We start from the raw sequence: 17,570 nt of genomic DNA, 5'->3' as shown, positions 1-17,570 counted from the left end.
AAAAATCTTATTAAAAGGTGATAAGCACATACCTGTAAATGTCCCAACTATGCAGTCTGAGATAGGAAAAGCAAGACTTTGTTGATTGTTGATTGATTGGTAGTATAGATACATCAACTGATGGATCTTGACTACTAGGGATTAGATGTAAAAATTTTAACTGATTATATGTGGTTTAAATTAGTTAATGTGGAAGCAGCGTTGATTGATTTTGTTTCAGGTCTGTTTTCTTATTGCAGCAAAGGCCAAATTTCCAAAGTTCTTGCAACATAAAGTGAGAATAAAGTAGGAAGTGAATCTTATAGAATATATTTTATTGGGGCTGCAGAGATGGCTCAGTGGTTAAGAGCACTGAATGCTCTTCTAGAGGACCTGGGTTCAATTACCAGCACCCACATAGCAACTCACAACTATCTGTAACTCCAGTTCCTAGGGATCTGACATCTTCACACCAGTGCACATAAAATAAAATTTATTTAAAAAGAGAATATGTTTTATTTATTGACACTGTGCTACTTACTGTTTACTTTAAAATATATAGGTTAATACAGACATTTAAAATATTTTAGTTGCTTTGAATTTTTAACTGGAATTCTTAATTTTCATACACTTCATTTTTATTCATGAATAATATGGCTAAAAATTAGCATTATTTTCCCCTAGAGTAGTACTGTTTTATGAGGCTCAACACATTTCAATGAGTATATAGGCTGTAATGCTTTGTTTTCCCACTGTGCCTAAGAATGGCAGGGAGAAGGGTTGGCAGAAAGAATACTGAGGCATACTAGATTGTGGTATGTCAGTTAGTATTTGAACAGTGTTAGTTTTAGAATAAAGTAAACTCCAAGGAATCACTTGTCAAGACCATCCTATTTTGTATATCTCTTTGGGTGTTGGACTATGATTGTGGTCACTGGAGTACATTCTTATAGCTATTACCATGTTGTAAATGTCACTTGAAAACTTCTTGTTGGTCACATACGTATCACCGATTCTGTAGTAGACAAAAATGAAACCCATTCAATTTTGAGTTTGCACTCCCAGAAGATTGAAACTGAACAGTGAAGTCGTATGTGTATCTATAAGCAGCTGTAATGATTCAAAAGTTACTTAGCCATTGGAATTTAGCCTTTTGGTTGAATTAATAGCTCTTTCCACAGAGATCGTGAAATCTGTTTCTACTCCTTTAATGTCTTCTTGGTAAATGTTGAGTGATAGACCCCCAGGAGATTGTAGTTAGAGTTTTCCTGCCTGGCCCAGTCAGGACAAATCTCTCTTACCCGCCAATCCCACAGTCACTCAGACCCAACCAAGTAAACACATAGAAACTTATATTGCTTCCAAACTCTAAGGCCATTGTAGGCTTCTTGTTATCTACTTCTTCTATCTTAAATTAACCCATTTCTGTTAGTCTATACTTTGCCACATGGCTTGTGGCTTACCGGTGTCTTTACATGTTGCTTCTCATGGCAGCAGCTGGCAGTCTCTCTTCCCAGCCTTCCTGTTCTCTGCCTCCTCTTTTTCCTTGTCCCACCTACCCTATCCTTCCTGCCTGGCTACTGTCCAATCAGCACTTTATTTATTTTAACCAATCAGAGCAACACATTTGACATACAGAACATCCCACAGCAGGAGATGCTCAGTGATCTAGTCAGGCAGGACAGGCTCTGTCTTTTTTAGTTACTCTTCAGTTTTCATCATCTTAGTGTCATGATTTTAAGTTATCAGAGGGCTAGCTATCACCTGAAGTTTTAAAAATTAACTAAAAACACTCTGATTTTGGAGGCAGTGTCTTGTTGTGTGTGGGGGCCTCATAACCAGAACAGTTCTAACCCAATGGGACTTTTGTAGTTTCCTCTGTTCCACCCTTGCCTTTAAGAAAATGTATTAGAATGTAAGAGAAATGTAATAGCTACTGTGAAATATTCTTAGCATTATTGTTTCATGATGTTTATAATTTCCTTTTCAGACTTATGGATTTAATGAGCTAGTTTATTGTTTTCCTTTTTTTAAAATATGGCCCAGATTCCATAAGAATAGATCTTATCATATTAATTTTGTTCTGTATTTGTTTTACATTTAAGAATTAATCTATTTCCAGTTTGTTGATTGTGAATAATGTAAAGTATTTTAGGTACAGCTTGTAATTGCCTGGCTCTTTGTAAGAATGGTAACTAAGGAGGAATAGGTGGGGATAAACATTTTTTAATGCATTACAGCTTGTTTTTGTTTTTTCTCATTCTTTTTAATGCTATGTAGAACTGTCCTTTTGAATGCAATGGAAATATGTCCAAAGGTCTTTCCTTTTGCATGATTCCAGGTTTTAGGGATAGATGATTTCAGTGATAGTCTATAGAATATTTATAGACTTTCTTTTCACTGGAAGCATTGAGAACTTGAAAACAGTGGGCTGTTTATGTTTACTTTCAAAAACTCACTTTCCTTTAATCCTTTATTAAAAAATAAAGAATTTTTTAAAAGGTAAACTTTTTTTATTTGATTTTATGAGGGGTGGTATTGGGTGGTGGTTAGCACATGAAGGTCAGAGAATGATGTTCCGTAGTCAATTTTTGTTTTCTATAATGTGGGTCACAGGGATTGAATTTGGACCATTAGGCTTGGATGCAAGTGCTACTCAGTTCTGTGAATGACAAATAAGTAGTCAGTTTGGAGACCTTGTGTAAACCTGTGCATTAATAAGTAAGTGTTGCTGTACTGTCTTCAATATTCTTGTCTTTCCTCCTCTTAGGGTTTCACAGACAGCCCTCATTACAGTGACCACTTGAATGACAGTCGATTAGGAGCCCATGAAGGCTTGTCCCCAACACCTTTCATGAATTCAAACCTGATAGGTAAGTTTTTGACCGTGTTATGTGTCTGTGTTCAGAGACTCTATTACCATGTCCCATATAAATTTATACAGGAAAGCTCCCTTTTTGCTAGAGGAATACAAGTTTTCCTTGCTTATTCCAGCTCAAGGAACTCACATCTGGAAATCAGGGTCTTTCCTTTAGAGCACTGCTAAGAATATATAAAGGGAAGTTGCTATATTCTGTTAGTTTGGGCCATGTCTCTGTGATGTCATATATTGAAGTTTTCTGGGCCAGAGAAGCATTCTTTCAAGGGAACCTGTGGTTTACCATTTGTCTTATTAGGTATATTTAGGGAGTAATAAAAAATTATGATAGAACAGTAACTTTGACAAATTTAACTTACATTGGATCATTTTTCTTTGTGTATTCTTTAATTAAAAACTTTATTTCATTTATATAGGGTCTGTTTAAGTACTTGTATTCTTATTAAGGATATGTAAAAGTTTGTCTGCAAGTGAAGTGAAATTTGAAGGATGTGACCTCATACCTACACCTGATCTTTATGTTTTATCACCCCTCTTGTTGTTGATCATTTTCTCTGTCTCTCCCTGTCCTGTACAGAACACTCTCCCTTTTGTGTCTTTCTTAAGTGATAATTTGAAGTTTTTCAGTCTGAAATAAGCCTGACAGTCGTGTTTTATGCCCACCAAACCTCCTGGTTTGGATACCACTCCTTTTTAAAAAGGCAGTATTTAGTCTTCTTACAAAATCTGTTTGAAAAGAATCTATGCCTTGTAACATCATTTTTTTTTTGTTCTTGTTTATGTTGTAGCTGAATACTTTCTAAAGGCTTTATGTAATCGCTTGTATTAACTGCCATTGGTATCCGATAAATATACACGGTTTGTGTGATTGACATTGATTTCACCTCTCTACTCTAAAGGGTTAGTTACATTGCGATCTTAGAGTTGACCTTTTGAGTTACAGCCATGTTAATCTAAGTAGATTACTCCATCCTAAGTCCTGGTGGTCTACAGATGCTTTGTAAGGGGTCTTGCTGTGTGCAGTCTTTGTTTTCTCTTCTTCTCTAGTTTTGAGGAGTGAGTGTGGATTTTGCCTATGGCAACTGACAGTCTAAAGCCAGAATCATTGAGTTTGACACAAGACTTGTATAAGCAGTAAAGAGGGGGCTGAAAACCACTGACTTTCAACATATGTGCAAATAAAAGTTATGCTGGTCAGTGGGTTACTCCAGGTAAAACCCGTAACTACATTTAAAATAAAACAATAATTTCATCAGTGAAAATTTCTAAATTCTTGTTTTAATTTTCTGTTGAGTCTTCCATCATGGTAAAATGTTATTCAGTTTAGAAGTGGCTTTTGTATATTAACTTTTCCCTCAAGCAGAATTTATTAATACTGTGTGTAACACAGGGCAAATGAAAGGTGATGTTAATGGAGGCTGCCACTCTGAACTCTAAGAATTCATGATCCCTCTAGAATTATATCCTTACCTTCAGCCTTGCTCATAGAGATAATGTGCATCCAGGGGAAATGCATCTTTAGCACAGTTTTGGGCCAAGGTAAATGTTAAAACTTTGGGAACGAAATTGAATGTCTAGGAGATATGTATGCCAGTCACTTCTGAGCAGCTGTTAACTAAAAAATATTCCTATAATTCAGTTTGAGGTTCTGTTTTCTCTTTTGGGGCTTTTACGAACATACGTTTATTGGGTTTTTGTTTTTGTTTTTTTCAGTTTTTGGAGAATTATTGGAATACCTTTAAAGGTTATTCCTACTATGTAAAATCTACATCTAAAGTAAGTTTATAAGTAAGATTTGTAAACATGCTGATTTCTTCACTGTTCATGGGAAAAAAATCGCATTCATCTGAACTTCCAAGAGTAGTGAGTCCAGTACAAATAAATGTACAGATAATGTGTCATCCACTGTATTTTAACTTCCTAATTTTGAAGTATTCTTTTACATTTAAAGGGGAAGGGGAGATAATCCTGCAGTCATTAATTAGGTAGATACATTCAAAAAGGACCTGCCAGCCATTGGCAGTGGCTGACTTACCCCTCTTCACTTTTTCTTCAGTGAAGTATTGGATGAGTGCCTCTGTATGCCTCCCCAAATAAGTGGTGTACATGGCAGTAACTTGCTTTTGGATATGAGTGTTTCTTTCTTTTTTTTTTTTAAGGATTTATTTTTTATCTATTACATATACAGTGTTCTGTCTGCTTGTATGCTTGTAGGCCAGAAGAGGGCATCAGGTCTCTTCATAGATGATTTTGAGCCACCATGTGGGTGCTGGGAATTGAACTCAGGACCTCTGGAAGAGCAGTCAATGCTCTTAACCCCTGAGCCATCTCTCCAGCCCTGATATGAGTATTTCTTAAATTAGGCAGTTGCATAGAGCACCAGGCAATCCAACAAGATGTGAGATGCAGTAATGGAACTAACTGTTAAGGCACCCAAATATATGGGATGATCATATTAGATGAAGTTATAAGAGAGTCTCTTTTCTAGAGGTTTAACAGTGTAGGGGGTTTCAGGTGGTAAACACTCTTGTAGAGCTCTCTTGTAGAGCTCTCTGCTGGTGTGTATGTGGTGCTATGAGAAGCATTGAACAGTTGATACCGGATTGCTGCAACAGATGTGGTGTATGCTCAGAAACATTTAAAGGGAACAAGAGAAGCAGTAACATTTTATCATTGCTGCCAACATATAAAATAGCAGCAAGCAGGAAGAGAAGTCATTCATCTAGGGAATGTTGTTCTTTGAGTGTTCTATTCATCTATAAGTACATTTACCTGAAGAAAGAACGAATTATAGCCGGGCGGTGGCGGCACACGCCTTTAATCCCAGCACTCGGGAGGCAGAGACAGGCAGATCTCTGTGAGTTCGAGGCCAGCCTGGGCTACAGAGTGAGTTCCAGGAAAGGCACAAAGCTGTACAGAGAAACCCTGTCTTGGAAACCCCCAGCCCCCCAAAAAGAATGAATTATAAAGCCACTGTTTTTCATGATGGAACTTCCAAAAACTTCCATGATTACATTGTAAAAACCAGAGGTTTTGTCTAACAAGCATTGATAATGGATAATTTGCCACAGAAAACAGATTTCTATATTCATTTAGAGATTTTGAGTTTTTTAATGTAGGAAATATTATGCTATGTCAGTTAGTGTTTCTTTTTATGAATTTCAGAATTGTCCTGTTGACTTGTCGGTATGCAGTAGTAGAGGACTTTTCTTATGTTTCAAGAGAAATCAATGTACCTTTTGTTGAAGCTGGGAACAGAGACTTGACAATGGCCGTGAGCTGCAGTGGTGTCATCGTACAGTTCTGGCTGTCAGTCTGCAGAGCTTTGGCCATTCTCTCACTCTTGATTGCCTCATTAATTTCCATACTTCATGTTTCAAGAGAGCTCAGCAGTAAAAGAGCATTTGCTTACCTGCCGAGGACCTGAGTTTTGTCCCAAGCACCCACATAGCGGCTCCAGGGTATCTAACAAAGCCTTCTCTGGCCTCTCATATATTTTGTGCACATTATGCATCCAAACCATTCATACACATAAAAAAAGAACACTTTAAAAACCTAATCTTGAAAAACAAAAAGGAAAAAAAAATGGTTTCTTTTACTGATTGGTACTATTTTGGGTGATGGTAGGACCTTTGAACTGAACTGAGAAGTGGATTATTTTGTGCCTTCCCTCCATTGCTCAAATGATGTGGGCAGAACATCTCCTGTCCTTTCCTTCATGCTTACTTAAACTTTGCTCATTTAAGAGGACATGTGCATATATGTCATAAACAGGAGACAAGGCTTGAGGTCATCTTGAAGTTTTCTTTTTTCTTTTCTTTTTTCTTATTTTTTTTTCTTTATTATTATGTGTTTTAAATTTTATACATCAGTCATGGGTTCCCCTGTCCTCCCCGTCCCGACCCCACCCCTACCTCCTCCCCAGCCCCTCCCCTCCATTCCCATGTCCTCCAGGATCAAGGCACCCCCGGGGATTCATTTAAACCTGGTGGATTCAGTACAGGCAGATCCTGTCACCTCCTTCTAGACTGAGCATGTGTCCCTGTGTAAGCCCAAGGTTTCAAACAGCCAGCTCATGCACTAAGGACAGATCCTGGTCCCATAGACTGGGTGCCTCCCAGGCAGATCAAGCTATTCAATTGTCTCACTTATCCAGAGGGCCTGATCCAGCTGGGGGGTCCACAGCCTTTGGTTCATAATTCATTCATGTGCTTCCATTTGTTTGGCTATTTGTCCCTGTGCTTTTTGCAATCTTGGATTCAACAATTCACGCTCTTGCAGACCCTCCTCTTTCTCGACAGTTGGACACCTGGAGCTCCACCTGGGGCCTGGCTGAGGATCTCTGCATCCACTTCCATCAGTTATTGGATGAGAGTTCCAGCATGACAGTTAGGGTGTTTAGCTATCTGATCACCGGACTAGGTCAGATCAGGCTTTCTCTCGACCATTGCCAGCAGACTACAGAGGATGTATCATTGTGGATTTTGGGAGACCTCTCCAGCACTCTGCCTATTCCTGTTCTCATGTGGTCTTCATTTATCATGGTCTGTTATTCCTCGTTCTCCCTTTCTGTTCTTGATCCAGCTGGGATCTCCTGCTCCCCTAAGCTTTCTTTCCCTCAAATCTTGCCCTTCATTTCTAGGACATTCATTTCTATTTTTCTAGAATTGCTTTGTTAGTACTCTCTGGAAGAGCGACATCAACATGAGGGACATTGGAGAGTTGAACATTAGGACCTGTAAATAGCCTTTACCTTTCAGTTAGGGTTTGCTAGGGATCCTGGAGGTATTCAGTAGCTCTAGGGTTTTATGATTCCATAATATTATCCTGGAAAAGGCTGAAATTAAGTTATAATTTCTATCTTGCAAATGCTGAAACAGTTAAAGGGAACTTACATGTGTATTTGAAGCCACAGAGCCAGTAGATGGCAAAACTGAAAGTAAGAAGCCAGTCTCCTCCCAATTGACTTAAGCCGCCCATTTGTATAGGTGCTTGTTCCTTCCTTATACAGTGCTTCTAAGTTTTTACTACCACAGTTACCTAAACCTTCATCTTGACCAGTGACCGTGAACAAATGTTCCATAGGCAAATGCCTCAGACAGTATTTTCTGTCAGTTCTTGTTCTTGGAAGTTTAGTTTGTTCTTTTGTTTGTTAAAACTTTCAGAACAGCAACAGCCTATTTCACCTTGATTAGCCAACCACATCCAGATTGATATGATGTGTTCAAGATTTTTAATAAATAAAAATTAGGTTTTGGAAAACTATAATTTTTTTTTTTTTTTAAAATAGAACACATGCCTCAAAGTGCTTTCTAGCTGTTCAGAGAAAAGTAAATATAAATGCAAAGTAAAGTAGCACAGTGTTTGCCAGGTGGTGGTGGCAGCACAGGCCTTTAACCAGGAGGCAGAGCCAGGTGAATCTCTGAATTCAAGGCCTGCCTGGTATACTCAACTCCTCCTTTCTCTGCTTCAGAGTTTAAAGTACCTCTCTGGTAGTAGCCACTGTTTTGCTTCATATAAAGTAGTTAAAATAGATTTTCATGGGATTTTTTTTTGGCGGGGAACTCAAGCCCAGGTATTTTTTCTATGCATTTAACATTTCAGACAACCAACTTCCAAGGAAAACTCTTTGAACGGTTTATACTTCTCACACTGGAATTTGTAATATAGCCATAATAAAGTGTAGAATCATCTGACTACACTTTATTAAATAAACGTTAACCCTAATGATTTGATTATATATGGAATTCCTTTGCTGGGATAATGAAAAAGACAATAATTTTGTTTAAGGGAACAGAGTGACTTCCTAGCGTTTCAGCAGGATGAGTCTTTTATGCTTTCTCAGTGTTGATTTACTCCAGATCTCTGAAAAGATGTGATCTTTCTTACTGACTTCGTTCTCATGCCCTTTACTGCTTAGAGATAGGAAAAATGGCACTGCTAGTTTATGTCTATTTCCAGCGCGGTGAATACGCACTAAAACCCTGAGGCTATTCTGGGTTCTACCTATAGTAGGATGAATGGCAGTTGCTGTGGCTATTTGGTTACTGGGAACAGAATCTAAAGGGATTTTTTTTTTTTTTTTAAATTTTACAAGTTAACTAAATGCATTGAATTTGAGGGATACACCTTAGTACACAGTTGAGCATTTTGGGAGCCATTTTGACTTGAAAAAAATTATAGGGTGGCATTATGAGATCATACCACCTTTACCATAACGACTTATTGCTTAGAGTTATAATGACGATTCCTGAATTGTTTAATAAAGGCTTTTAAGTGGTTTATTGAAAATTGTATTCTTTCCTTCAGATAGATAGATTTTTGTTGTTAAATTATGTCTCATATTACTGTAGCCATGAGCTTGATCTGATCCCCTGCCACACACGCACGCTCACTCACTCAGTCACACACAGCACAAAGATGCAAAAATAAATTTTGTCTGTATCTGCCTTTTACTTGATAAGAGATGAGGTTAGAAGATTAGGTTGGCTGGAAAGAATTTTCTTCCTTCCGTTAAAATTATAGTCGTAGTTAGAAAGCTCTTAAGCAAGTTGTAGATTTTTACCAGCTGTAGGAAGCTGTCTCTGCAGGAATACTGTAAAGGTCTAGGTGAAGCTGTTCTTGGTCCCCAGGGTTAGGTATTTTAGACAAACACTCCCTTAGAGCCTCTTGAGGTAACCAAAGGGAAAAATAAGGGATGAGTTCTTGGAAATTAAGTTGAGAAAAACACCAGTAAGCTATTGCATAACTTCCCTTGAATTTTTAGGAATCAGCTGGGTTTGTCAAAATTTGAAAGTGTTTATATTGATTTATATTTTATACTTAAAATGTATATGAAAAGCTTATAGTAAATAAAAAGAGGCTGCTGTGCCATCAAAATTTTTTGGAAAAAACAAAGACTAGCTTTTTGGTTAGAACATAATAAATGTGTGCATAACAAGTTGGAGTTTTTAGAAATATTTCTTACATCATAGGTAGCATTGTGTGCATAACAAGTTGGAGTTTTTAGAAATATTTCTTACATCATAGGTAGCATTGTGGAGGAGTCCTTAGAGTAGTGCTTTAATAATAAAAAATATCATGAAATCTAAAGCAGAACAAACTAGTCTTTGCTTAAAAAGAGGCCGAAGGTAAAGTATCCACATCTTGACTTTCCTACTTTGCTTCAGTGTATCAGTTAATCTGAATGTCGGGTGCATGTGTCTGCTGTGCAGTCACTGATGCATGGAAAACTGAGCAGAGGGTCATGCTCTCCCAGTGGGCACTTGTTCTGGGGGAATTTGTAACTGTGGCAGTGTGTAGGGCCAGTGGAGAAAGCTAGAAGGGCTAAGATGTCAGCTGGTATAAAGGCAGTAAGATTCTATTTGAGGGAAAGATAGGGATGTTTGGCTTTTAGTGAAACGAATAGACATTTTAAAGTATTTTTATAAGGCAATTCAGTGAATGCACAACAATGATACCTTGGTATTGTAAATAGAATAACCTTTTAAATTCTGTGATCTTTAATTCTATAATTCTTTGACTTCAACTGCTTTATAATAATATTAGAAGTTGTCCCCTCCCCCCTTTTTTGTTTTTTTGTTTTTTCAAGACAGGGTTTCTCTGTGTTGTTTTGGTGCCTGTCCTGGATCTCAGCCTGTTGGCCTCTAGAACTCACAGAGACCCGCCTGCTTCTGCCTCCCGAGTGCTGGGATTAAAGGCGTGCGCCACCACTGCTGTTTCCCTTTTTTTGACATCAGTATTTTAATTTGTTCTTATATTTAGTAACTTAAACCTATGGCACGGTTAACTTTTAAGTAATTAGACTAGTTCAAATAATTTATCATAAACAGTTGTCCATATAGTATTCATATTTATGTTGAGATGAATTCTAAATATTACTGTATAACTGACAAGATCAGAAATTCGTCCTACCAGCTTCATTTGGCTTTCCATTGTCCACGAAAATGTTCCAGTGATTATTTTGTGTTAATTGAGTATACCCACTGAGATTAGTTTCACATCACCACAAGTCAGGGTTACATATAGACATGATGACTTCTCATTCAGTGAAAATAAACATGTGTCTACATTGAACTCAAGCAGTAACAGGATAGAATAGCCACCAAACTGTTGATGATAGAGAAATACTTTCACTCAAAAAAAAAAATAGTGAAAATATGTCTACTCTTGTAGTAGACCAACTCTGGGCATTGGAGTAAGTGAAAATCACTCCCGAGCTGTCCATCATGGTAAGCACAAGGGGAATATGTCTGTTTAGTGTTACATAGAGTACTTGAAAGCAGTGGTCCCAGGGGCTGGAAGTTCACACAGCAGGAAAGAGCTAAGCAGCATAAGTAACCAGTCTCAGTTCAAAACAGTGGTAGTTTTTGTTGAGTTGATTATTTAGAGGTTTTTACTTACAGAATTCTGTTTGCAGATATTTGATGTCTGGATAGCTGGGAAGAGGACCATGCTCTTGCCTTGAGCTCAATAGCAGAGTAAGGTAGTGTGAAGCTGACAGACAAGGAGTCTTCCTGGCTTTTGTTAACAGAGTCTAATCTTGTGTATCAAATTTTTATTTTAATATAAAAACTAAACAAATGCTGTCCTTCTGGAGAAACTGAAGTATTTTTATAGTATCCTAAATTCTTCTATAATAATAGGTTCTTATGAATCTAGTTGAAAGTTTTTAGTTGGGGAGATTAAAACTGTAGTGGCCAGTAAAGAAAATAATACATGAGTTTTAATGTAGGCTGCTGCCTCTGTCCAGTGTGATAAAACTTGAGATTTAGGTCTAGAGAGAATTACTGTGTCAGGTGTGGAGAGCGGTAAAGGAACTTGGTTCATTTCATTGTAAAAATAAGGAACGAGAAAATAAGCCCCAATGTTTAGTTACAGTGACAGTTGATTGCTTAGAAGCTTCCTTTTCATAATATTCCCATTAATTGTAAGCAGGAGATCCAGAAAGCAATTGTGTGCTTAACAGCTCCAACTGTAGCATTTCTGCATGTAAAGAACATGTGAATATGCCTATAATGCACATGAACACTACTGTGGTATCAGTCCCACATGTGAGATCTTGAAGCAGGACATCTTTTCAGTGTTCCACTCTTGGCTGTTCTGATCCCACGCTGTTTTTTGTTTTTACAGTGGAGCTTGCTCACCACAGAGCTGGCTAGCTGAATAGGCATGTGGTTGGTTTCTAAGTGGAATGTGCTTTTCACCCTGCACAGAGGCATGGAAAAGCTGAATACTAGCTAGTTTTTAGGTAGACTTTATGAAATACTGTTGCCTCTAGTGCTTCCTAGCGATATATTGTGAGGCTTAAAAAGATGTTTTGGGTTAATTGCGTGAGTGTGGTGGCAAGAATGTGCTGTTGGTGGAAGGTCACACTAAAAGTGATCCAAGGACTTCTTACCTTTGTAATTTGTCTGTGTGTAGTATTGGAATAGGCTGGTGGTTTTATTTATTTATTTTTTTGAAAATAATAAAACACTTTGTAAGTAGGAGAGGGCTAAAGAGAAGAACTAGCCCAAAGGGCCACATGAACAAGTGGTCACCCCTCTACTTTCCATGCCGTAGAAGACTCAAATCCTGAAGGTAATTATAGCAGTGCACCTTGAGTTTATGGCTTTTGCTTTCATAATAGAGTTGGAAAGAAAGGAGTTGCACTCATGCTCTAGCTCTTCAAAATTGAGGGTGAGAATTGTTCTGGAAGTTTCCAGTCCAGAAACACAAGTTTCTGACACCTGAGGACTCAGCTGTCTAGAGAGGGCTAGGGAGCCATGGGGGCTGGAAAATTCCTTAGCACCACACTAGCCCTGTGCTATGGGAATACTTCAGTATTCTGTTGATCTGACTTTGTAGCAATCTGGGTGACTGCACAGTATAAAAGAACTATGCCTCAAGTAGCACTTGCAGGAGCAGACCCTGAGTTATAATGCCTTGCTTGCAGGTAGATAGCCCTGCTTTGGCTCATAACTAGAGGAATGAACATGTTTGAATGGGATGCCCTCAGCTGCTGCCAAGCTGCAGCTTGGCCTCCACAGCTGTTTAGAGGAAGGGACTGCAGTGAGCAGTTTGGCTAGATCTCATTGCTGTAATCCAGGAATTGTAATTGTTGAGTTCCACCCCTTCAGAAAGTTGCAGGGGGATTTGACATTCTGATGAAATAGTGCGGGTAGACAATTCATTTTTTTGTGAGTTTAATTTTGTATTACACAGACTAATATTTCTCTTTTAAGAGTTGAAGTATTCTATATCTTCACATTTTATTGAGTGCTTCTATGCTCAGGAGTGTCAGTAATGTTATTGCCCCTGGAATTTCACACTTTATACAAAATGAGTTTCCAGCACTCAAGAGATAGAGTCAGATAGATTTCTGTGAGTTCAAGGCCAGCTTGGTTTACAGAGCAAGTTCTAGGTCATCCTGTGCTACATAATGGAACCCTGACTCAAGAAGAAAAATTATATAGTCCACAATTTATGTTCTGGTATGTTTGCTTTGAGTAGGCAAAGAAAATAATAAATGTAAAATTAGCTAAGAGGGAGTCTTAGATCTCTACACACTACTATCCTGAGATTTCCATTTTTTTTTATTGTACTATCTTAGAGACTTACACTTCAGCTATTTCAGTGATTCTCTAATCCTAGGTCTGTCACATGTCACCACAAAATTTTGCCTTTGCAAAATGACATTGGCTTTATTTTCATCAATTAAAAAGACTTTGACATCTGCAACTTCAGATAAATTTCTTGGTAGTAGGTGCTATTTTATTTGTAATGTATCTTTATCTTCTAGTGTAAACCTCCAAGACAGTGGTATTTAATAAATCATTGGCACTTTGTGTGTGGCTGTCCCTAATCTTTAAAGAAAGAGTACTCTAGGGGAGCATCTGCCTGCTAGATGACACACACACACACACACACACACACACACACACACACACACACAAATCAATTGATAGGCGAAGCATATGTTGCTAGACCTGAAACAATCCTTGACATTGGTAATGACCTTCTTAGTAGCCATAGAAGATTTCAATTAGGAACTTAAAATTTGAAAACTGTATTTTAACCTATAAGTAACTTTGTTTTATTATATCGTTGGGAGAATGTTTATTCCAATAACAAGCGATCATTTTAATGCTGTTTAACATGTAAAGGTATTCCATAGTTTTAAATTTATCATTCCATTGGGAATTTGTTACTGGGGGGAGTGATTTTGGTTGATAGCCATCTCAAGGTGTATCACCCAGTGAAAAATGTTGCACACAGTGACTAAATGTACTGTTATTTGAAGCTGTAGATGGACTTTTCTGTCCTGCCAACCAGCTCCAAATAACTACACAGACTTATTATTAATATAAATGCTTGGCGGATAGCTTACACTTGTTGCTAACTAGTTCTTACAACTTAAATTAACCCATATTTCTTAACTATGTTCTACTGTGAGGCTCAGTACCTTTTGTCAACTTGCATATTCATCTTGCTTCTCCCAGCATCTCCTGGCGACTCTACCCTTCTTTTTCCCTTCAGTGTTCTCTCTGTCTGGCTCTCCCGCCTAACCTCTTCCTACCTAGCTATGGGCCATTTAGCTCTTTATTAAACCATTAAGAGTAACACATCTTCACAATGTACAAAAAGATTGTTCCACAACATGATGCAATGGTAGGATAAATAGTGTGCCAAGGGTTAATCTTTATAAGTATTTTTAGAAAGCATCAATTCTCTAAACATAGGCTATAACTTGACAAAATGCCAATGTTTGCATCTCCTTTTCAGATATCAGTATTGGTTTCATAATATAGTTTGGTTATTTTTTCTGTTGTTTATATTTTTGATACCTAGCCTAATGGCTTTGATAAAGTAGGCACTGATAGATATTTCAAAAACAGGTATGCTAGAGCTCTTTCTTATCAAACTCAGGGTGGAAATGAGTTTTTAAAATAGTGAACTAAATTAATTTTATTGTTGATGATTTTTTTTTTTTTTTTTTTTTTTTTTTTGGTTTCTCTGTGTAACAGCCCTGGCTGTCCTGGAACTCACTCATAGACCAGGATGGCTTGAACTCACAGTGATCTGCCTGCATCTGCCTCCTGAGTGCTGGGATTTAAGGCATTTGCCACCATTGCCTGGCTTGTTGGTGATGTTTTTTAATATTTGGAAAGAAAATTGAAAATGAACATGATTCACCTTTTTTTATGCTGTTCATTTGGCAGCAATTATACAATAGCCCTCAGATAGAATGTCTGAGCTTTGATTTAGGCTAACAGTAATTTGCACTTTTATTTTTTTACATTAAAATTATTTATTTTTGGTTTTTGTATACGGGCATTTTGCCATATGTCTGTATGCATACAGTGCCCACAAAGGCCAGAAGAGGATATCAGGTCTTCTGAAACTGGAGTTACAAATGCCTTGTGCATGCTGGGAATAGAACCTGGATGCTCTGGAAAAGCAGCCAGTGCTTTTATCTACTGAGTCATCCTCTCCAGTTCTTTCTGTACTTTGAAACTCTTTAATTTTTTCTATCTCTCTAGAAGTAAAGATTCTTAGGGATTCTTTTCACTTCATAAAACAAGTAATGTTTTGTTTCCCCTTTAACTGGAAGAATAAAAGAAAGCCAAAAGTGAGAATGGTATTAACAATTACGACATGGTCACCATTGACTGATACTCATCAGTTACAATGTATTTCATTAAATCACTGCTAGAGAGCTATGTGAGCAAATGAAACTCAAGTGTAATTATGGAGATATTAGCTTCTGAACAAGATAGAGAAACCACTCCTGTCTATATTTTCCAAGGTCTCAACATTGAAATATATGAAATATATGATTAGTAGTTTTGGGTGGTACCTGTTTGATAGTTGTTGACATTGTCCATAGCATTGGCAACACTGGCATCTTGGTTTTCATCTATTGCAGCTGTGGAAGTTTCTTTGCCAGCAACCATAACCTGTTGGAAAGTAAGATTTAACAAGAAATAGAGTCTGGTAGAAATTACTTCAAGGAGCAGCCTTGTAGGCAGGATCTTAGAAAATGCAATTTTTACCTAAATGCAAATTATATTTTACTGGCTTACAGTCCAGTGATTGAAATTGGTTATAATAACCATAGTCTTTTATTAAAAAATTGATCAAGTTTGATGAATTCCTGGAAGATGCGTTCTGACCTGGGAGGGAATACATTAGACATTTGGAATGTAGTATATATATATTGGGAATCTGTAGTAGAGAGCTTGTCACAGCAGTACAGGTGCTCAGCAGGATCAAGAATGTAAGAGGAGAGGCTTAGAAAGGTAAAGCTCACTCCTTAGAGACCTGTTCAGTTCTCAGATTACCATCTACATAGTATCTTCCTGTGTCAGTTCTACACTGATGATTTCTGTAAGCCTGTCTAATTAAAATTTTTATTATATTTATGTGTATATATATGCACATGCTTTTCCTCAATAAACAAATAAATGTTAAAATAAAAACTAAAAACATTTGTATAATTTCAAAACTGACTTTACAGATCAAAAACATAAGAAAACTTCCAAAATATTAAGGTACAGATAAATTAAAGTACTCCAAATTGAAAAGAGATTATGTTTAATCTATTTACAAAAAGTGGTAGAAGTATTTAAAGTTTTGTGGATGAATTTGAGTCTTTTTTTTTTAAACTTAAATTCTTTGGTCACCTTTATTCTAGTGATTCTTAACAGTGTAAAAAGCTTATTGAGTATTTAGTACAGTGATCAATTTAATTGGCTTTCAGTGTTTGGGAGGAGGTTTATTTGGTCAAGATATATTTTGGCACAAGAAAGGCAAACTGCAGTGTGATTATTACTTTGCCTTGTCTCCATTATGTTATTTCTAAGCACAGACAGCCTGGTCCTCTGGCACTGACATATAACAAACACCAATAACAACCTTTTAAAATGTTAAATAAAAGAACAAAGTGAAGGGCAGTGATTCATTAGGTTGGTTTTGTTTGTTTGTCTGTCTGTCTGTCTGAACAAATTAACTTCTGTTCCTGTTGACCCATGTTAGAGATCATTGGCTGTCTGTTGAGCAGGAAGTGAATGTGTTTGAGACTGTATGGAGAGGGGCTTCTTTCTTGTAATGGATATTTTGGATATAGGATGTGTGCTTATTGTTTTAAGTAGCTCTTTAAAAATTTAAAAATTGCTAGGTGGTCACATAGTGCCTGCCCTTAATCCTAGCTCTCGGGAGGTAGAGGCAGGCAGATCTCTGGGTTCCAGGCCAGCATGGTCTAGAGTGAGTTCCAGGACAGCCAGGGCTACACTGAGAAACCCTGTTTTGAAAAACAAAAATGAACAAACAAGTTTTTAGAAATTCTGTCTGGCCAGTTTTATCAAACTTGAGTTGATGATATAAACTTTGGATGGTATGCACCAAACTGTGGAGAAATTGTTGCAATTAATTTTTGTTTCACCAACATAGTGATGTATACTTGTGTCAGTTCCTTAGTGTTGTGCATTTGGACCACATCACTAATCATCCCACAGCTTTGCCAGACAGACACTGCACAATGAGTGTGTTTGAAGGTTTGTGCCGATTTGTTTTTTCCATTGAATTTCCAGTTTTCCTTCTCTTGTGTAACCAGTACAAAAGTATTCTACATAGTTGAAGGTTGCTCACTCGCAAGAAGTGAGCTTTTAGTGCTTCCTGCACTTGCCATAACTTGAACTTAACATTGTTGTTTATGCACATAATACTTACT

The 17,570-nt window shown here is 37.4% G+C and overlaps 1 protein-coding gene across 8 annotated transcripts in view; it reads left to right on the top strand.

Moving 5' to 3' along the window:
- The window catches only part of Tcf12 (transcription factor 12), a 275,275-nt gene that overhangs the window by 107,130 nt on the left and 150,575 nt on the right, over positions 1–17,570 (top strand). For all 8 annotated transcript variants that reach the window (XM_036192286.1, XM_036192282.1, XM_036192284.1 and 5 more), the window contains one exon: positions 2,750–2,852. In XM_036192286.1, coding sequence (XP_036048179.1) covers positions 2,750–2,852 — 103 coding nt within the window. The remainder of the gene's footprint in view (positions 1–2,749; positions 2,853–17,570) is intronic.

The sequence above is a fragment of the Onychomys torridus genome, chromosome 7 (genome assembly GCF_903995425.1).
Source record: "Onychomys torridus chromosome 7, mOncTor1.1, whole genome shotgun sequence".
Classification (NCBI taxonomy): Eukaryota; Metazoa; Chordata; class Mammalia; order Rodentia; family Cricetidae; genus Onychomys; species Onychomys torridus.
Note: the sequence above shows the minus strand (reverse complement) of the source record. Positions and strands in the feature narration are given on the sequence as shown.